At 39.4% G+C, this 16,901-nt stretch overlaps 1 protein-coding gene across 6 annotated transcripts; it reads right to left on the minus strand.

Annotated features, from left to right (window-relative positions):
• Positions 1–2,232: 2,232 nt before the first annotated feature.
• Positions 2,233–16,043, minus strand: TMEM183A (transmembrane protein 183A; the record flags this gene model as incomplete). Of its 6 annotated transcripts, none has more annotated exons than XM_079696617.1 (8): positions 2,233–2,994; positions 4,345–4,500; positions 6,107–6,187; positions 8,589–8,769; positions 9,658–9,817; positions 14,679–14,846; positions 15,652–15,741; positions 15,932–16,043. In XM_079696617.1, the coding sequence occupies 8 exons, from the start codon at positions 16,038–16,040 to the stop codon at positions 2,809–2,811; spliced, it is 1,131 nt and encodes a 376-aa protein (XP_079552743.1). In that variant the 3' UTR covers positions 2,233–2,808. The 6 variants fall into 6 exon arrangements, with proteins under 6 accessions (XP_079552743.1, XP_079552742.1, XP_079552738.1 ...); XM_079696616.1 differs by having other exon boundaries at positions 4,345–4,492; positions 9,658–9,814; positions 15,932–16,040; XM_079696612.1 differs by having other exon boundaries at positions 9,658–9,814; positions 15,932–16,040.
• Positions 16,044–16,901: the final 858 nt, after the last annotated feature.

The following is a 16,901-nucleotide window of genomic DNA, read 5'->3' on the forward strand; positions in this document are numbered from 1 at the left end:
TCTCTAAACTGGCCTCAGTACTGGCCTTGTAATTGTTTGCCAATGGTTTGTCACCTTTCACACTCTCTTGCGCCCATTTACTACTTTTACTCTGGTTGTACCCATTTTTTAAGTGGAGAAACTTAATCCAGATACATTTCCATAGGGTGCACGTCAGTGAATTGTGTCGCTTGCCTGAATTCAGGTATTTGGCTGTGCTAACACTCACTATAAAATGAAATGTTTGTCTATTATATATACATAGTATGAAGACAGTCTCAATGCCAAAATTCCTGAGAAATTTTGGTTAAATCTGTACATTTTCTTGAATTGCTCCTTACCCTGTCACCTGTGGCTATTAATGCGTCTTTCCCATCTGGTTTGTGAAGTATCATCACAGTGCCTACTCAATCCTTTACAATACCCAGTACACACTGCTAGAAGTGTGAAGAATTTTTATATACATGCCATGTGTACAGACTTAGACACACACGTTCTATATCAGCAACAAATGCTGTAGTTGAGATCAGTGGCACATATAACCATTAATTAATTAATTTTTTTCTTTCCCGCAATATATTCACCTTTTGGCTTAGTTTCCTTGTATCTTTGGTAGAAGGCAGGAAAATCTGAGTAATTCTGATTTATTTGAGGGGTAAGAAATGAAGCTAAATATTTTGTTTGTCTGACCCTTAGAGCAAAATCAAGGTACATATTTAAGGAAGTGACGAGTACAAAGCAGTTTTTACAAAAGCAGTTCAGAAAGTTCCAACTCTTCTCCAGGTAGTTTCAGGTTCTCATCAAAAGGAAATCCCTGAGACACTTCATATCCTTTCACTAATAAAACAGGAATCATCCTAGAAAAGGCAACTCAGTCAGTGCAGAGGGAAGGCTGAAGCCATGATAACCTTTGACAACATACTTTACCAAGTGTTTGTCAATATTATACTAAGAGAACAGCTGAGGCAATATCATACCATGGAGTTTCATACAAAAACTAGGAAGATCAGTCAGAACACAATTATTAAGCAAAATTTATTTCACTCCCCTTCTAAAAGTAACTCCTAAATGGGGGACACAAAATCCACCAGGACAACTCCCTTCTGCTCCATGGCATCTTTAATTCAAGGAACTAGGGACTGTGTGCTTCTCTCCTCTTGCCTCAAAGAGGCAACTTCTGATTGTAGAGATGGTGCTTACTGTTCAGGGTTTTTTTATTTTTATCATTTAACTGCCCAAATTCTGGTTTTCACTGACCCAGGCTCACTTTCTATGTGAACAGCTTTAGTACCACCCTCAGTGCAGGGTAAGGTTAGCTGTTAGCAGCTGTATTAAGCAGGTGCTTCCTAAGAATATTCTTTAAATAGCAGGGGGTAGGGAGAATGGTAAGGAAAAAACAACACACTAATTTAGCAGTCAAGCTCATGATAATAACTACCCCCATGAGATTTTCATGTTTAAAGAATATGATCGTAATGCCCACCTCTAGCTAATATCCAGCTCCCTAGCTAATTTGGGTGGGGGGCAGGTGGGAGGAGACAAGCAGCAAACTTATCTTGTTAGCAGAAACAAACCAAAAACATGATCCTCTTCTCAGAGTACACAAGCTATAGCAAGTCCTCTCACCAAGAGGACATGAGCATTTCTGCAGGGATAAAAGGCCAAACTCTCATAGGCAGCACAGGGCAGAGCAGAGCAAAGGAGTCACTAAATTCTTATAGTGCAGAAGTCTGGTTTCAATATGAGAATGCAATTTTTTAATGACCTTCATAATAAATACCTTTCTAACAATTCAATGAAAATATCACTATCCTTCCTGCAATAACTGTCTTGATTTGTTTTACATTTTACTTGGAAACACATATTTAAAAGATTCTTTCATCAATCTTATATACCTTTTAGGCTGATTAGGGATAAGGTATACCACAATCAACTTTTTACTCACCCTTTTACTCTTTCTACCTATGTACACTCTTCCTACTCCCTGTGCCACCATCTACCACAAGAATAATGAGACTGACCTTTTTAATTGTGGCACAGCAAAAGGACCTGGAATTCTGGCTCTGCCACTTATTGGATAGTATGGCCGTGGGTAAGTCACTGATTCAGCTTTTTCAGCCAGAGAATGGGAATAGTATCACCTACCTTGCAGGATTGTGAGAACTAGAGGTATTATGAAAAGTTCCTAGTGTAGCACAAAATCATTATCATTACTATCAGCTTCATGCAAAAAAAAAACCACCTAAAATCCAAAACTGGCAAAAAAATATTTATGTGACAAATATTTTTAAAGAAAGATACACAAGTCAATCTCATAAGTTTATGAAAACCCTGTCACCTGCTTTATTTCTAGAGAGGGGTAAAGGGAGAAGAGGAAATATTCACTTGAATTTGAGGGGCAGGTAAATTGGAAGCAACAGTAGCAACAATTTTAAGCCTCTAAGGTTACTCTGATCCATAAGGGAATGCTGAAATTTCCTTGTTCGGAGATTTAAGAGTTTAATTTCCCCCTAAAGCGAGATCATCCACTTTGGCTGGGATAAAAGAATAAAGAACAACAAACTCAGTAGCACCAAATGGGGTTTAACACAGAAAATAGGGCCAGGTTTCACCTTTCAAATGCAAAATTTTACATTAAAATACGTTTATAAATCATAATTTTTTACTCCTGATTCAATCCTTCTCCTTCCCCTAGCAGGAGCCCCAGAAACCTGAAGAGCATGTGTATTACTGACCAGACAAACAATCCAGCTGCCCCTTCCAAACTGGAATCTGATTACAAATGGACTGGCCTAGCTCAGGGCTGCCCTCAGTGATGGGAAGCAGTATCTATGCTCTCAGGGAGAATGGATACTGAGGATGCCACCAGTCAAAAAGTCGAATGCTGTGCACTGGGTCCAGGATGACTTGCACACCCTGTTCACTGCGCAGTTTCCGACCTCCATGGACAGGAGAATCTTGGAACACCAGTCTCACTCGATGATGCCGCATGTCCGTGCTCACATTGATAGTAAACTGGGAGGGAAAAATAAATTCAGTACTCAAATTAAACAACCTTGTTTTCCTACGACTCACTCTAAAATGAGACAATCTAGACAACTGACATGAACTAGGCCAGAAAATAATCTCTAAGTTATACCAACAGCACTATACTATCTTTTTTTGCAAAGATATTAAAAATTAAGGGTGATTTTTATAAGTTTTTCTTAGCTTCATATATTTAAACTGTGCTAAAGAAAGCCTCTCAAATGGCTTAACAAATTAGGATACATGCACACAGACTACCTTAATGACAATTTAAAAAAATTGGATTAGAGCTATAAGAGATGATTTGAAGGGATTCTGATGAGCTATTGTTGAGCAAGTTAAGCAAGATGCATGAAACTGATCTGATCACATTGTTTTGGAAAATAAACCACAAAATCTCTAAATATGTTTATGTATACGTAAATCTGTATAGAATTCTGAGTAGGAAGTATATGGAGTATAAGTATATAAATAAGTCATTAATGTGGCTTAATGAGAGATGCCTACAATAAAAACAGATATATGACATAATCTCAATTATACAAAATTATTTAAGAGAGTGGGTGTATACATGTATTGAATATATATTAACAGATATATTAAAGAACAGTTCCCCAAAAGTTAACTGCAGTTATAGGATAGCGGAAGTCTAAGTCACCTTCACTGTTCTCAATGTGTTTATGTATTATTTAAATTCTTCACATGAAGTATGAATTATTTATTTTACCATTAAAAAAAGAATAAAGCTTTTTTCAATGTGGAGGGGGAAACATATCTCTGAACATAAGCTTAAAATACAGAGGAGATAAATTACGTGAACTCTCCAGTTGCCAATCCAGTTAAAAATGTTAAAAACATGGAAAATACACCAGAAGCATTATTTGTTGTTTACTAATCTAATTCTTAGCTAAAATCTAATTCTTAGCTAAACCTTGAATAGTCAGAGCATCACACAAAAGACAGAGCTGGTAACCCTACATTTTAATATTCCATTTATGATACCACATGCATGCCTCAGGTCCTGACATACAGTGTTCATGTATAAGCTTCATCATTAACCTTAACGGGATAATGTTTCTCAAACATTAATGAGCACCACACAGGAGATGCAAAAACATTCTGTTCACTATAGGGAAGGAAACAGAAGTAAAATATTCTCAGACATAATTAACTTCACAAACATGTCTGTTCCTAGTATATAAGGCTGCTTTCAGACTTTGTTTAAAATTATTCTTCAAAGATTTCTTCCTCAATGGTTAAATTCACAAATTTCTTTCAAACCCTAAGTATAGTGAGAGTCTATGAAAGAGCTGAGGATGACATCCTGTCTCCACTTACCAGGGTAAATATCATTCCCATGACAATTGGAATAAAGATGAAATTGAGGGTGGTGACCTGCAGTAGGCAGCAGTCCTGGTCTGGGTTGGTATGAACATCTTCGTACTGAATGGGAGGCTGCAATCCTCCCATACACTTGCTCTTTAATCTAGGGGACTGAAGAGAATTAAGAATTACTCTAATGGGTTAGAGGAAATGTTTATGGCTCTAAGACTCCACCAATGAAAATGCTATGGCTTAACTAAAGCTGCTGAGATCCATTTTTCTGTTATCTCTTCTCTCTTTAATATACATATCAGTTTCTATACAGATCAAGGAAAATCTGATCTTTGAAAGACGTGGAAACACATTTGGATGAGAAATGTGACAGTGGGTGCTTCATTTAGATGGTGTTTCCTACCATCTGGCAAGAAATGGAAACTTCTAGCTCTATCAGAGGCTCTCCAATGTTTGAGAGATCACAAATTCCTTGTGACTTGTCAGACTCCAAAGAACATCTGCTGCACAAAAAGGGATGGAAGCAGAAGTGACCATCTAATTCCAGGCATCATAAAACAAGAGTCACAACTCTCAGAGCTAGAGGAAATCTTAGCATTCACTTTCCTGCAGCAGTTCTGGTCTTAGCTTGTATACACTGCGAAGACTGCCCCTCAGTTCCCTCCCAGAAAGGTGCTATGGTGGACTTTCTACCAACATCTAATGGATATCATAGATTGTGGACATCTTATTAAAAGCAAATGATCAGAGCCAAAATTCGTCCCTAGAACCGTGTTTTTGAAAAATCAATGTAAAAATATGATTTACTTTAAATACAAACTTATCTGGAACACACCTGTCATAAAGTGAGGGATAACTGCAATTTTATTTGTAATGTGTCACCTCAGTGAGATACTAAGTAAGGGAGACAGATGGAGGAAATGAGGCTACTGAGGACAAGAAGTAAAGACATGCAGAACAGATCCTCACTGTAGCCAAGATCTCAGGTACAGTCCAAGAAAAAGGCAGAGACAAAGGTGCAATAGTATCTACTCTTCTTATAAATAGACTCTTGGCAGTCCCTCTCCCCATGGCTTGCCCAAACTGCCTCAGATATAAAACCATATGAATTATTGTTGTTTACAAATACATTTGCTTTGAAAAACAAAAAAATTCTTAGTCAAATAACCTCAGTACATTGTTATAACAAGTTGTTCCCTTTTCCCCACTTTTAAAGTCTTCAAATATATAGAAAAGTTAACAAAACCGTGCAATAAACTCCTGTATACCCTTTACCATTGGATATTTTGCCACGTTTGTTTTCTCTCCCCCTCACCTCTCATTTTATATATATTCACATATTAAGAAAAAAACCACATGAACTCTTGGGGTGGGGGAGGCAAAGCCATTTGAAAGTAACACTGGCATTCCATTCTTATTCAACATGAATAAAGATACATATATAACCTCAATAACATTATCACATCTAAGAAAATTAACGATAATTTCATATAATCTAATATCCAGAGCGTACTCAAATTTCTTTAATTGTACCAAAAAAGTCTTTTATTGATCTTTGTTCATTAATCCAGGATCCACTCAAGGTTTACTCTTTGCATTAAGCTATTAAATCTTTGTGCCTCTTTCATATAAAACAGTTCTTTCTTTTCTTTTTATGACATTATGTTTTAATGTGTATTACCTGATTTTAATGAGGCAATTTTATGTCTAGTAAAATGAGAGTAAGATATTACCTGAAAAACAAAGAGATGATAAAAGCACACACCTGCTTTTTGAACTTGAAGTTGAATTCCCACATTGGCTCCTGTCTGTTCCCAACAATCTTTCTGCACCAGAAAAGTAAGCACTGTAAGAAAATAAAAATAACCTTTCTGTTTGCTAGCTCTAAAGCCAGCCACGGTCCCAATGCTGAGAATTTACTTTGGCACGGATAGAAACCCCCACCTCCCCCGCACCACCACTACAATTTGACACTGGTGCAACGTGAAAAGAGACAGTCCCAAGACTATTCAGTAAAGAGAAGAGGTACCAATATAAGTCAACCTCAGATGCTATTGAGGTCAACCCCTATTGTTCTCATCTTTAAAGACAGAAACATGGTCTCTAGAGACTGGGGCATTATCTGATTCAGCAGGCCACTCCTCTATGTTAAAATATAAGGGCAGCCAGTAGCCACCAGACAAGATGATAACAAAGCCATAAGGCAGGCAGAGACAGCCAGCCCTGTACGTGATAGGAGCAAACCACTCAGGACCTTCTGGGAGCAGACAGCCGGTATGGAAACTGCAGAGGTGAGCTGAATGCAGTCTAGAGTAAGCCCCTCGAGGAAAGTCAGGCTACAGCTAGGGTTAACACAAGAAGTTAAGTACCTCCCAGGGGATAAGGGGTGGGTCGTCCGCCGTGCCAGCTGTCTTGCCCTTCAGACATGCCCTGTAGGTCCTGCTGTTCCATCAAAAATAATGGGCTTGGCTTTAAGGGGCAAACACTTCTGCTGCCAACACAACGGCTCCAGTGTCCCACACAAGCTATGCTACTGAAAAGAGAGAGAGGGAGAATCAAATACGAAAAGGTGGAGTCCAGGAACATGGGACAACTTCCTTTAGGCATGCTGGCAACTTCCTGAATGCCATCCGATGTGGTTATACTAGCAAGGCCATGCATGGGACACCTGCCACTGCAGGTCCCACATCCTCTTCCAAAGATCTCTAACAACAGGTACAAAAGCAGCAGACAAGTGGCCTAGCCTTCCTGTCTGGATTAAGACCTTAGTTATCACCACCTTGACTTTTAGTCACTTAAAAGTCACTTTTTTAGTCCACTTAAAAAACTTAATATACAATTCTAAGAATATGAAGACATGGGTATTTTAGATTTAGGCAGTAGCACTTGAACTGTGCACTGGAGCCGCAAGGATGTGTCAAGCAGGAGGAGTTTGCCCAATGCTGCTCTGCTCCCAACAACTGATTCGCCCCCAGCATGGTTAGCTTTGGGATGATCCCCACCTCACCTGATATGATCAAATGCTTTTTGGGGGAGAAAAACTATAAATGTGAAATGATACACTGTCCACTCATATTACAAGGAGAAGGAATGAAATTCTACTCACCCAGCATTCTAATCCTGCCCTAAATCCATCAGCTAGTGTGACATTAAATTGGCTCAGCCAATGGCCCTGACCACCTCAGTTTTCAACCCTGGGGGGAACCATGATGAGCTTGAAATCAACAGTACCCTTTTAATCAATATGTATCTGGTAGAATGTTATCACACTAGAGCTGAACTAGGGGGAAAGAATCATTATGTAACATCCAAAGCATAAAAACAAAACAGAAGAGAATAGGAAGTGCTACAGAACACCAGACTTTGGGTAGGAACAGAGTAATAAAAATTATTAACAAACGCAAAAGATACAAAATTTAGACAATAGTATTAGTTGAATGAGAAAAAGGCCGAGACGTCAACTTGCCTAAATAATCATATATGCTATACTAGTCTAGCTTGGCAAAGGTGTGTTCACTAGATATTTCATTATGGCAAAAAAAGGGAGAGAATGGACCAAAGGCTTATAGACCTACTTGCAAATCAGAAGAATGCCAGAACCTTGAATACAATGTACAAATATAAACTACTGGGGAAATTCCAAGATATAAGGAATGGCCTAGAACACAGTAAGAATTTTAGAGGGCTAAAGTCTATGAGTGGAAGTATCTTATAGTCTCTGAAACAACCCACCCCTGAGCCTGGCAATAGTGGGCACTTTGCAAATGCCAAAGAAGTCTACAACAGAATCTTTAAAGGTTAACAAGAAAGTGGAAATCCAGATGTCAAGGTCACATTAGAAAAAGAAAATTAGTAAGCTGTTTTATATCTTTGTATCATGATTTAAAGCATCTTTTAAGAATTATAGTTTCCATCTACCATTTGAGTTGTGTTCTTCCTAGCCCAAACCATCAAACCATCTAAAGTGGCCCAATGTATAAGGCACGAAGATAAATTAAAATAAAGAGAGTAAGGAATATGCTAAAAGCACAAGAAAGTTTTAAGATAAAGATAACGAGCCAACCCAGCACAGCAGGAATGTCTTGGAGAAGAGATACCCACGAGCCCTGAAAGTTTACATTAGTCCCTTAGCAGCCTGGTACCTATGGCCCTAGACCACCCCATCAAGGAAGCTGGAAACAAGCCATGATAACAGGCTCATTATACAAAAGTCCATTTGTTAAACCCCAACACTAATTGTCACTTACTTTGGAATTCTTTAATGTGCTAGGAGTGCTTTCTGGAATGGCTGGATTCTTGGAGATTCGAGCAGCAAATGGCTCATACATATGGTACAGAGATCGGATCACACATGCCCGGAGACAGCGCAGCTTCTCCATTGACTCTGGTCGCAGGCGCAAAGGCAGAGAGGCATCCAGCGTGTAGTGCCTAAAACATGACACATTACTCCTACCAATAAGTGACCTCTCTCTTCTGCTCTAGGCCAGTCTCCTAGGACTCCTGGGCTCAGTACAAATTTTACTATACTATTCCACTGGCCAGTAGTTAGTTTGTCCCTAGTGCTCTCACATACACACACACAAATCACTATCTCCTTCACTTCTTAGATACTTTTGCGTCTTTGCTATGCAAAACCCAATTCAAATATACCTTGTAATCCTGCACTTCTCTATTCATTTAAAAATTTTAAATCCTCACTACTTCACTTTAAAAAAAGGGCAAGTCTCTGACTTTATACCAGTACAATATACTTCAGCTGCTCAAAAAGAACCTGCACTGGGGAAGATCCACCAAGTTCTCTTGTCACATGTCTCAGAAAGTTCTCTACTCCCTGATACCTCACCATCCCCTTCCACCACATTTTTACTGACGGTTTATAATCTTCACTACACTTCTAACCCAACATCAAAAGTCCACCCTCTTACTAATCACATCATTCACTCCCTCTTCACCACTACAACTATACACAGAGCAGTATAACTACAAAGACTATATGATACTTCAAGATGACTAGCAAATCTAAGAAACAACAAATCCAGCTGCAAAGATAAACAGATGGTCATCTATAACTTCTGAAAATTCTAGCTAAGATAAACCGCTGAAGAAAAGTGGGTGACCATAGGGAAGACAATTACCAGATGAATTAATAATATCAATTTTAAATTAAAGAGGAGCTCAAGGAATTCAAAGCTAGGTTCATGCCCAGGCAAGCAGTAGAGAAAGTGAAAAGAGATCACCATCCAGGGAGTAGCTCCAAATCAAAAACAACAAGAAATAAGCTACACAGATAACACAGTGAGCTCTCTGTGGTCGCACCTTCGGTACAACCTGGTCCAAAAGGCAGCAGTGCAAGTGACAGTCCAGGCATTCTTACAAATCAGGGAAAAATTCACAATGTCCTCCGGACGGATATAGGAGGCCAGCAAGAGCCAAATATCCATGGGATACTCTTCTCCTCCAGCCCCATCCAGATCTTCTGAAACAGAAAACAGAACTATAACTTTTGACCTTCTATTATATGCACATATAAAGATTCCCAATGATTTCAATTCTCCCAGGGCTTGCACAGTTAAGAAAATGGTTTAAATAGGTCCAAGGAAGCCTCTCAAACTCATCATTTCCTGCTTATTCTAGCTGCTGAAAACGTTTGTTTCCTATTGCCCAAGTGAATAGGTCTTGTTCTTAAGGCCTTTATTTAACCACTATTTACATACTATTTTGAAGTTTTCAAAGTACCTTTGCATACATTATATCATTCAACTATAATAATTTTCCAGTGGAAATAAGGAAAATATTATTGTGTCCATTTTACTATAAGAAAACAGAACGTTGCACATATTCAAGGTAAACAGAACCCAGTTTTCTCCAAAGTCCAGCTTTTCACTATAAATTCTGCCCTTGATTTCCCTTGCAGTCCCCATCCACCAAACATTTTCTTCAATTCAGTCATTTAAAAAATAAAACTGATTTTAAGATGGTATGAGGAAACCTCAAGTACAAACTAAATAAAAAACTAAAATAAAAAACTAAAACTAAAAAAAAAAAACTAAATAAAAAAACCAAGTAAGTTAACAGTGTACTTTCATTACTCAGTAATTGCCTTAGATATGTTTCTTCTGGTTTCTTCTTGTTTCTTTGTCAGCTTGATCTACAATTCTGGCCACAAGCATCCAGTATTCAAGGATACCCTGTGATGATGTATCCCCACCTCTTCCTCCTTCAGACCTCATTAGTGTTAACTCTCTTGACCCTGAGGTCCACTATACATGTCAGTTTCAAATAAAAATTCACACTCCACAGAGATACCAGAATCTGGGCTAACCATAATCTTTAATTGAGACTTAGTTATATAGCTATCCAAAACACAGCTTTTTTCTTTCTGTTTCCTGAGCAAAAAGCCCCTACAACTACCTCCCTGAAGCTGCCTCTGCTTTTCTAGTTGCTTCCTGCAGCTCTATGACTCAATCAGGTTCTTGCATTAGGTTCTTCCTAACAGAGACCAATGCTTCTAAAACAACATCGTCTTTTTTGGTTCTTATGCTTCTTGAAATCTCCAGTAACCATTTAAGGCTCAGCCTACCACATTTGGGGCCCCCTTCTTCCACATTAAGTCTCTCTCTAAAAGAGAAGGCAAACAACTATCAGAATTTCCTCCACTGAGACCCATGAGGACTTTTACAAAGCAGAGTACTAATAAAATTTTTCTGTTTTTAGGGACAAAACTCAGTAATTCTAAAAATTGCCAATGTTTTACGCACAATTATTAAGAAATTTCAAAACGTAGGAAATGGAATCAGTAAAGGAAAGCTTCATGGAGATGTTATGAAGGACAAAAATTTTGATATTCATAGGTTAAGGGGAAAAGTATTCCAAGTGAAATAAACGGCTAACATGAAGCCTGGATATTTAAAAAAGCAAAACACATGTGAGGGCAATAAAGAGACAAGTCTAACAAGATTTTGATGATATTAAGAAATTACTGTTGGGCTTCCTTGGTGGCGCAGTGGTTAAGAATCCGCCTGCCAATACAGGCCACACGGGTTTGAGCCCTGGTCCGGGAAGATCCCACATGCCGCAGAGCAACTAAGCCCATGTGCCACAGCTACTGACCCTGTGCTCTAGAGCCTACAAGCCACAGCTACTGAACCCGCGTGCCACAACTACTGAAGCTGGCGCACCCAGAGCCCATGCTCCTCAACAAGAGAAGCCACCACAGTGAGAAGCCTGTGCACCTCAATGAAGTATAGCCCCCGCTTGCTGCAACTAGAGAAAGCCCACGTGCAGCAACAAAGACCCAACACAGCCAAAAAAAATAATAAATTAAAAAAATAATAATAAAGTAGCTTTAAAAAAAAAAGAAATTACTAACTTTTTTAGATGTGATCATTTTTTTAAGAGCATTTATCTTTTGGAGATAACTACCAGAATATTTACAGATATAAAAATGGAATAGCTGGAAATTGTTTCAAAATAATCAAGTGTGTATGGTGTGTGTGTGTGTGTGTGTGTGTGTGTGAGTGTGTGCTGAGGTGGGGGTGAGGGGGTAGTGGCTGAAACAAAAGTGACCATGAGTTGATAACTGAAGCTATGTAATAGCCACATTGGATTCATTACACTATTCTCTCTTCTTTTGTATATGTTTCATTTTTAAAAAGCTAAAAGAAAAAAGAGGGGGAAAAAAAGACCAGTTTGATGAGAATGAAGGACCTTAATGGGGGTAACATGGAGCAAGGAAGTGAAAGACGAATTATAGCTAAGAGTTGGTAAACCACAAATCATGTATCTGATAAGTGACTGGTCTCCTGAATACATAACAATTCTTACAACTCAGTAATAAAAAGATAACCTAATGTAAAAATGAGTGAAGAATTTGAATAGACATTTCTCCAAAGAAGATACACGGAAGGCCAATAAGCACATAAAAGACGCTCAACATCATTAGCATGGAAATCAAAACCATGAGATACCTCTTCACATCAACTAGAATGCCTATAGTTTAAAAAGTCAGACAATAACAAGTGTTGAGGAGGATGTGGAGAAACTGTAACTCTCATTCATTGCTGGTGGGAATATAAAATGGAAACTTCATAAAAAACTTGGCAGTTCCTCAAAAAATTAAACATAGTTACCATGTGATCCAGCAATTTCACTCCTACCTGACAGAAATGAAAATATATGTTCACACAAAAACTTGTCCATGAGTGTTCATAGTAGCATTATTTATGACAGTCAAATAAAAAGCAATAAAAAGGAATAAAGTACTGATATATGCTACAATATGGATGAACCTTGAAAACATTATGCTAAATCAAAGAAGCCAGATGCAAAAGGCCACATATTATATGATTTCGTTTATATGAAATGCCCAGAATAGGCAAATCTGTAAGGACAGAAAGTAGATTGGTGGTTGCCTGCGGGAAGGGATGGGTGGGAGAGAGTGTTGGGAGGGAATGAGGAATGATACTAATAGATCTGAGTTGATAGAAATGTTCTAAACTTAGATCATGTTGATGGCTACACAACTCTCTTGCACTGCTGGTGGGAATGTGAATTGGGACAGCCACTATGGAGAACAGTATGGAGGTTCCTTAAAAAACTACAAATAGAACTACCATACGACCCAGCAATCCCACTACTGGGTGTATACCCTGAGAAAACCATAATTCAAAAAGAGTCATGTACCAAAATGTTCATTGCAGCTCTATTTACAATAGCCAGGAGATGGAAGCAACCTAAGTGTCCATCATTGGATGAATGGATAAAGGTGATGTGGCACATATATACAATGGAATATTACTCAGCCATAAAAAGAAACGAAATTGAGTTATCTGTAGTGAGGTGGATGGACCTAGAGTCTGTCATACAGAGTGAAGTAAGTCAGAAAGAGAAAGACAAATACCGTATGCTAACACATATATATGGAATCTAAGGGAAAAAAAAATGTCATGAAGAACCTAGGGGTAAGATGGGAATAAAGACACAGACCTACTAGAGAATGGACTTGAGGATATGGGGAGGGGGAAGGGTAAGCTGTGACAAAGTGAGAGAGTGGCATGGACATATATACACTACCAAACGTAAAATAGACAGCTAGTGGGAAGCAGTCGCATAGTGCTTTGTGACCACCTAGAGGGGTGGGATAGGGAGGGTGGGAGGGAGGGAGATGCAAGAGGGAAGAGATATGGGAACATATGTATACGTATAGTTGATTCACTTTGTTATAAAGCAGAAACTAACACACCATTGTAAAGCAATTATACTCCAATAAAGATGTAAAAAAAAAAAAAAAAACTCTGAGAACATACTAAAACTACTGCATTGTACACTTTAAAGGGATGAATTTTATCTCAATAAAGATGTTTTAAAAGTCTGTAAGCTCTTCTGTGGAATGTGCTCAAAACCAAAAAGGAAAATCAAGAGAAATATCTAATACAATGGTGATGATGAGTAGGGATTTAAAGCAAGAAATTAAGGAACAAAGAAGTGTGAGGAATGTCTATTAACATTCTTGGTTCCGGAAAAGAGCGGTATCACTGACAATGATTGGTATAACTTCAAAGCAAAGTCAGTTCATTAATTGATTGATTGTTTCAATATATTTTAACATATGCAAAAGTCTGTCATCTGATTCTCGAGTATAGGTGAAAGTTCTCACAGATCTAAGACCAAAAATACACATATCATTTATTACATTAGTTTCCTCCTAATTCTAGCTGATCGTCAGAACCACTTTAGCTTTAAGAATACTGGGCTCTACCCCAAGAGTCTGATTCCGTAAGTCTGGAGCAAACCAGTGAATGATGGGTTGGCGCATTGTATACCATTAGTTTGCCTTTCTTTGTTTCATTTGTGTAAGTTTTATTGCCACTAATACATAAATATCACACATTTTTCTATTTCCTACAGTACCTACTAGACATAAAGCAGGTATTAACAATTGCAGAGCACTTAAAAGTCCACGATAATAATCTCACTTTAGTTGAAATGAAATTGGTTATATACAATCCACGTATCTGGGAGAGAGAACATTTTTGTCACAACTCTGCTTCCTTACACGTTCAGAAATCCAGAAATGCAAAGGCTTTTTGTTTTCCTGTTGCTACATGGATTTTACCTGATAATATGTTCTCAATGAATGGCTACTACTGTTACCAATCTCCTTTCCTCTCAACTTTAGATATAAGTAGAAAGCCCTGGTATATTAAAGTCATGTCCCACTACAAAGATCCAAACTCTGGTTCTCCAGTGGTATCACCTCTTGTGCTACTGAGAAAGTGACAGCTTCAAGTTATCACCACAGATAGGACTAATAATCCAAAAGAAAGCGAGCCCTGTACCTTTGTGCCTCTTGCTTTTCTTTTTTCTGGAGGCAGTTCTCTCATGGATGCTTTCCTCCTGGGCATCAATCTCATCACTGCTGTCAATGATGTCACAGGGCTCACCAGCCCCAGAAAAAGCTTCTACTGCAGGAACCTGGGAGGCTTCCAAGCCACAAAGAGATTTTACTAGAAGAAAATAAGAAGAGAATGAGATGGCAGAGTACCATGGCTTAGGCAAGGATATCAGCATCTATAAGGAAAAGAAAAAAAAAAGCAAAAGCAGTGTGAGAGTTTGCTAAAGGAAGCTGAGAATCTTAAAAAAAAAAAAAGTATTTTAAACACAAAAAATTGGAAAGTAATGAGCAAACTGACTCCAAAGTTGCAGAAACTGCTTCAGACCTGAAGAAAAAGGGAGTGAATTATTCTCCACTATAAACCCTTCGGGGTAAAAGCAAAAGGTGAATGCAATTTTCATTTGCATAAATTCTGAGAAGCAGTGTTTGAGAGGAATTAAACCCAATTTAACCTTATTCCTGGGCTGGAGACAGTACATATCATGAAAACACAAGTTTCAAGGACCCCTGAGTAAGAAGCTTGAAAGTAAGAGAAGCATGAGAAAAGGAAAAGAATACTTCAAGGTTATTACACAAAGAAGCAAACAGCAGAGTTAAGTGGAGAATATATGTGAACAACAGGAATAAGATTAATAACCAGGAAGAAAGCAGAGAAACCACAGCAGAGTACGCAAAGTTTTTTTTTGTTTGTTTTTTTATGGGAAGACATAAATAAAATATTTCTGCTACAGAAACTGCTACTGCTCTTGACTAATCCTTCCCCTCCCCTGAATATATGAGTAACCATCGAGGAGAGCAAACACGTTTACGGGAATATGCCTAAAGGATTGCAAGAAAAACACTGAGGCAGAATCCCAGGAAAATAAAGCACCTAGTTCTCTCTTCACTGAGTCTGAAAAGACTCGTCGGAAGCCTACCTTCCTGCTGAACAGCATTGGCGACGGCTTTCTTGACCCTTCCAGACCTCACGACGGCCGGATCCGAGTTGGCATAATCCGCCACAGTCACTGAAACACAGCACCAAACCTCAAAGGAGGAGGCCTTCTCTCAGCTTCCTCCCCACCAAGATTTCCTGCTCACTCCAAGTCCCCAGTCCAGCCGCCCTCCCGTCGCAGGCAGGCGAGGACTCGCCTCGGTGCTGTCCAGCCCCTCCCTGCTTCCAGCCCCAAGCCTTTCAATGCCCCCGCCCTCGCCCACCTCGCCCAGAGCAGGCGTCTTGGGCCCGGAACTTGAGTCGCTTTCCTCTCTTGGGCATGGCGACTGTGTCGGGGCGAGGCCGGGTTAGCGGGCCAGGACCCCGGGCCATGTTTCGGGCCAGAGAGCGGGAAGCAGGAGCCAAGGGCCAGCCCTGCCTGGCTCCGCGGCCATCCCGCTCCAGGCCCGCAGCTCTCGCGAGGTTTAGGACAGGGCTCCGCGTCGCACTGGCGGCCAACCCCCCTCTTCAGAAACCAATCACCACCTGGTCTAGGGAGTACGTCATCACCCAGCGCCTAAGGATCAACCTACGTCTGGTTCCCTAAAGGTAGGTGGCTGCTCAGGGCAGTGTGGGTTTTTAATCATACGTCTTATAAGGTGATTTGGTATCTCAAACCCGAAACCCACAACCCCGTTGATTAGAACTGAGTTTACATTATGGTTTCCCCGATTTTTCTGCTACTGCCTCTGTCCACACTCCAGGTTCACTTCAGTATCCCAAAAGCACATCTATTGTCATCTTCGTGCTCCATCTCTCAGGCCACGTAGACATAGTCCAACATGGGTCTAAAAGAGTCTTCACTCTAATTTCTTATACAAAAGCTGTAAATTTCTGAATTCTCAAAGCTGGGGGAGGGGTTCTTAAAAGTTTATTAATTTACCACCATCCTCCAAACTTAATACTAGAAGGATCGATGAGGAAAGAATGGTGTCTTTCCTTTGTATTGAGAGAAAAAAGCGAGCGAAGGTTACAGAACTGTGAGGGAGCAGGATCCTGGTCTAGTATCACCAGTTCGAATAAGTTATTGTGTGTCCTAAGTTAGGTTCTTTGTCCTTCTAAGTTCTTTGCAGCTCCCAAAAGGTGCTAATTCCTGGCTTGAGAAGCATGGTACTTAGGGACCAAGAATCCAAACTGTTGGACCCACCAGACAGTGCCACCCTAACATATTTAGAAGCAGACTTCTGTTTTTAA

The sequence above is a fragment of the Hyperoodon ampullatus genome (assembly GCF_949752795.1).
Source record: "Hyperoodon ampullatus genome assembly, chromosome: 2".
Classification (NCBI taxonomy): Eukaryota; Metazoa; Chordata; class Mammalia; order Artiodactyla; family Ziphiidae; genus Hyperoodon; species Hyperoodon ampullatus.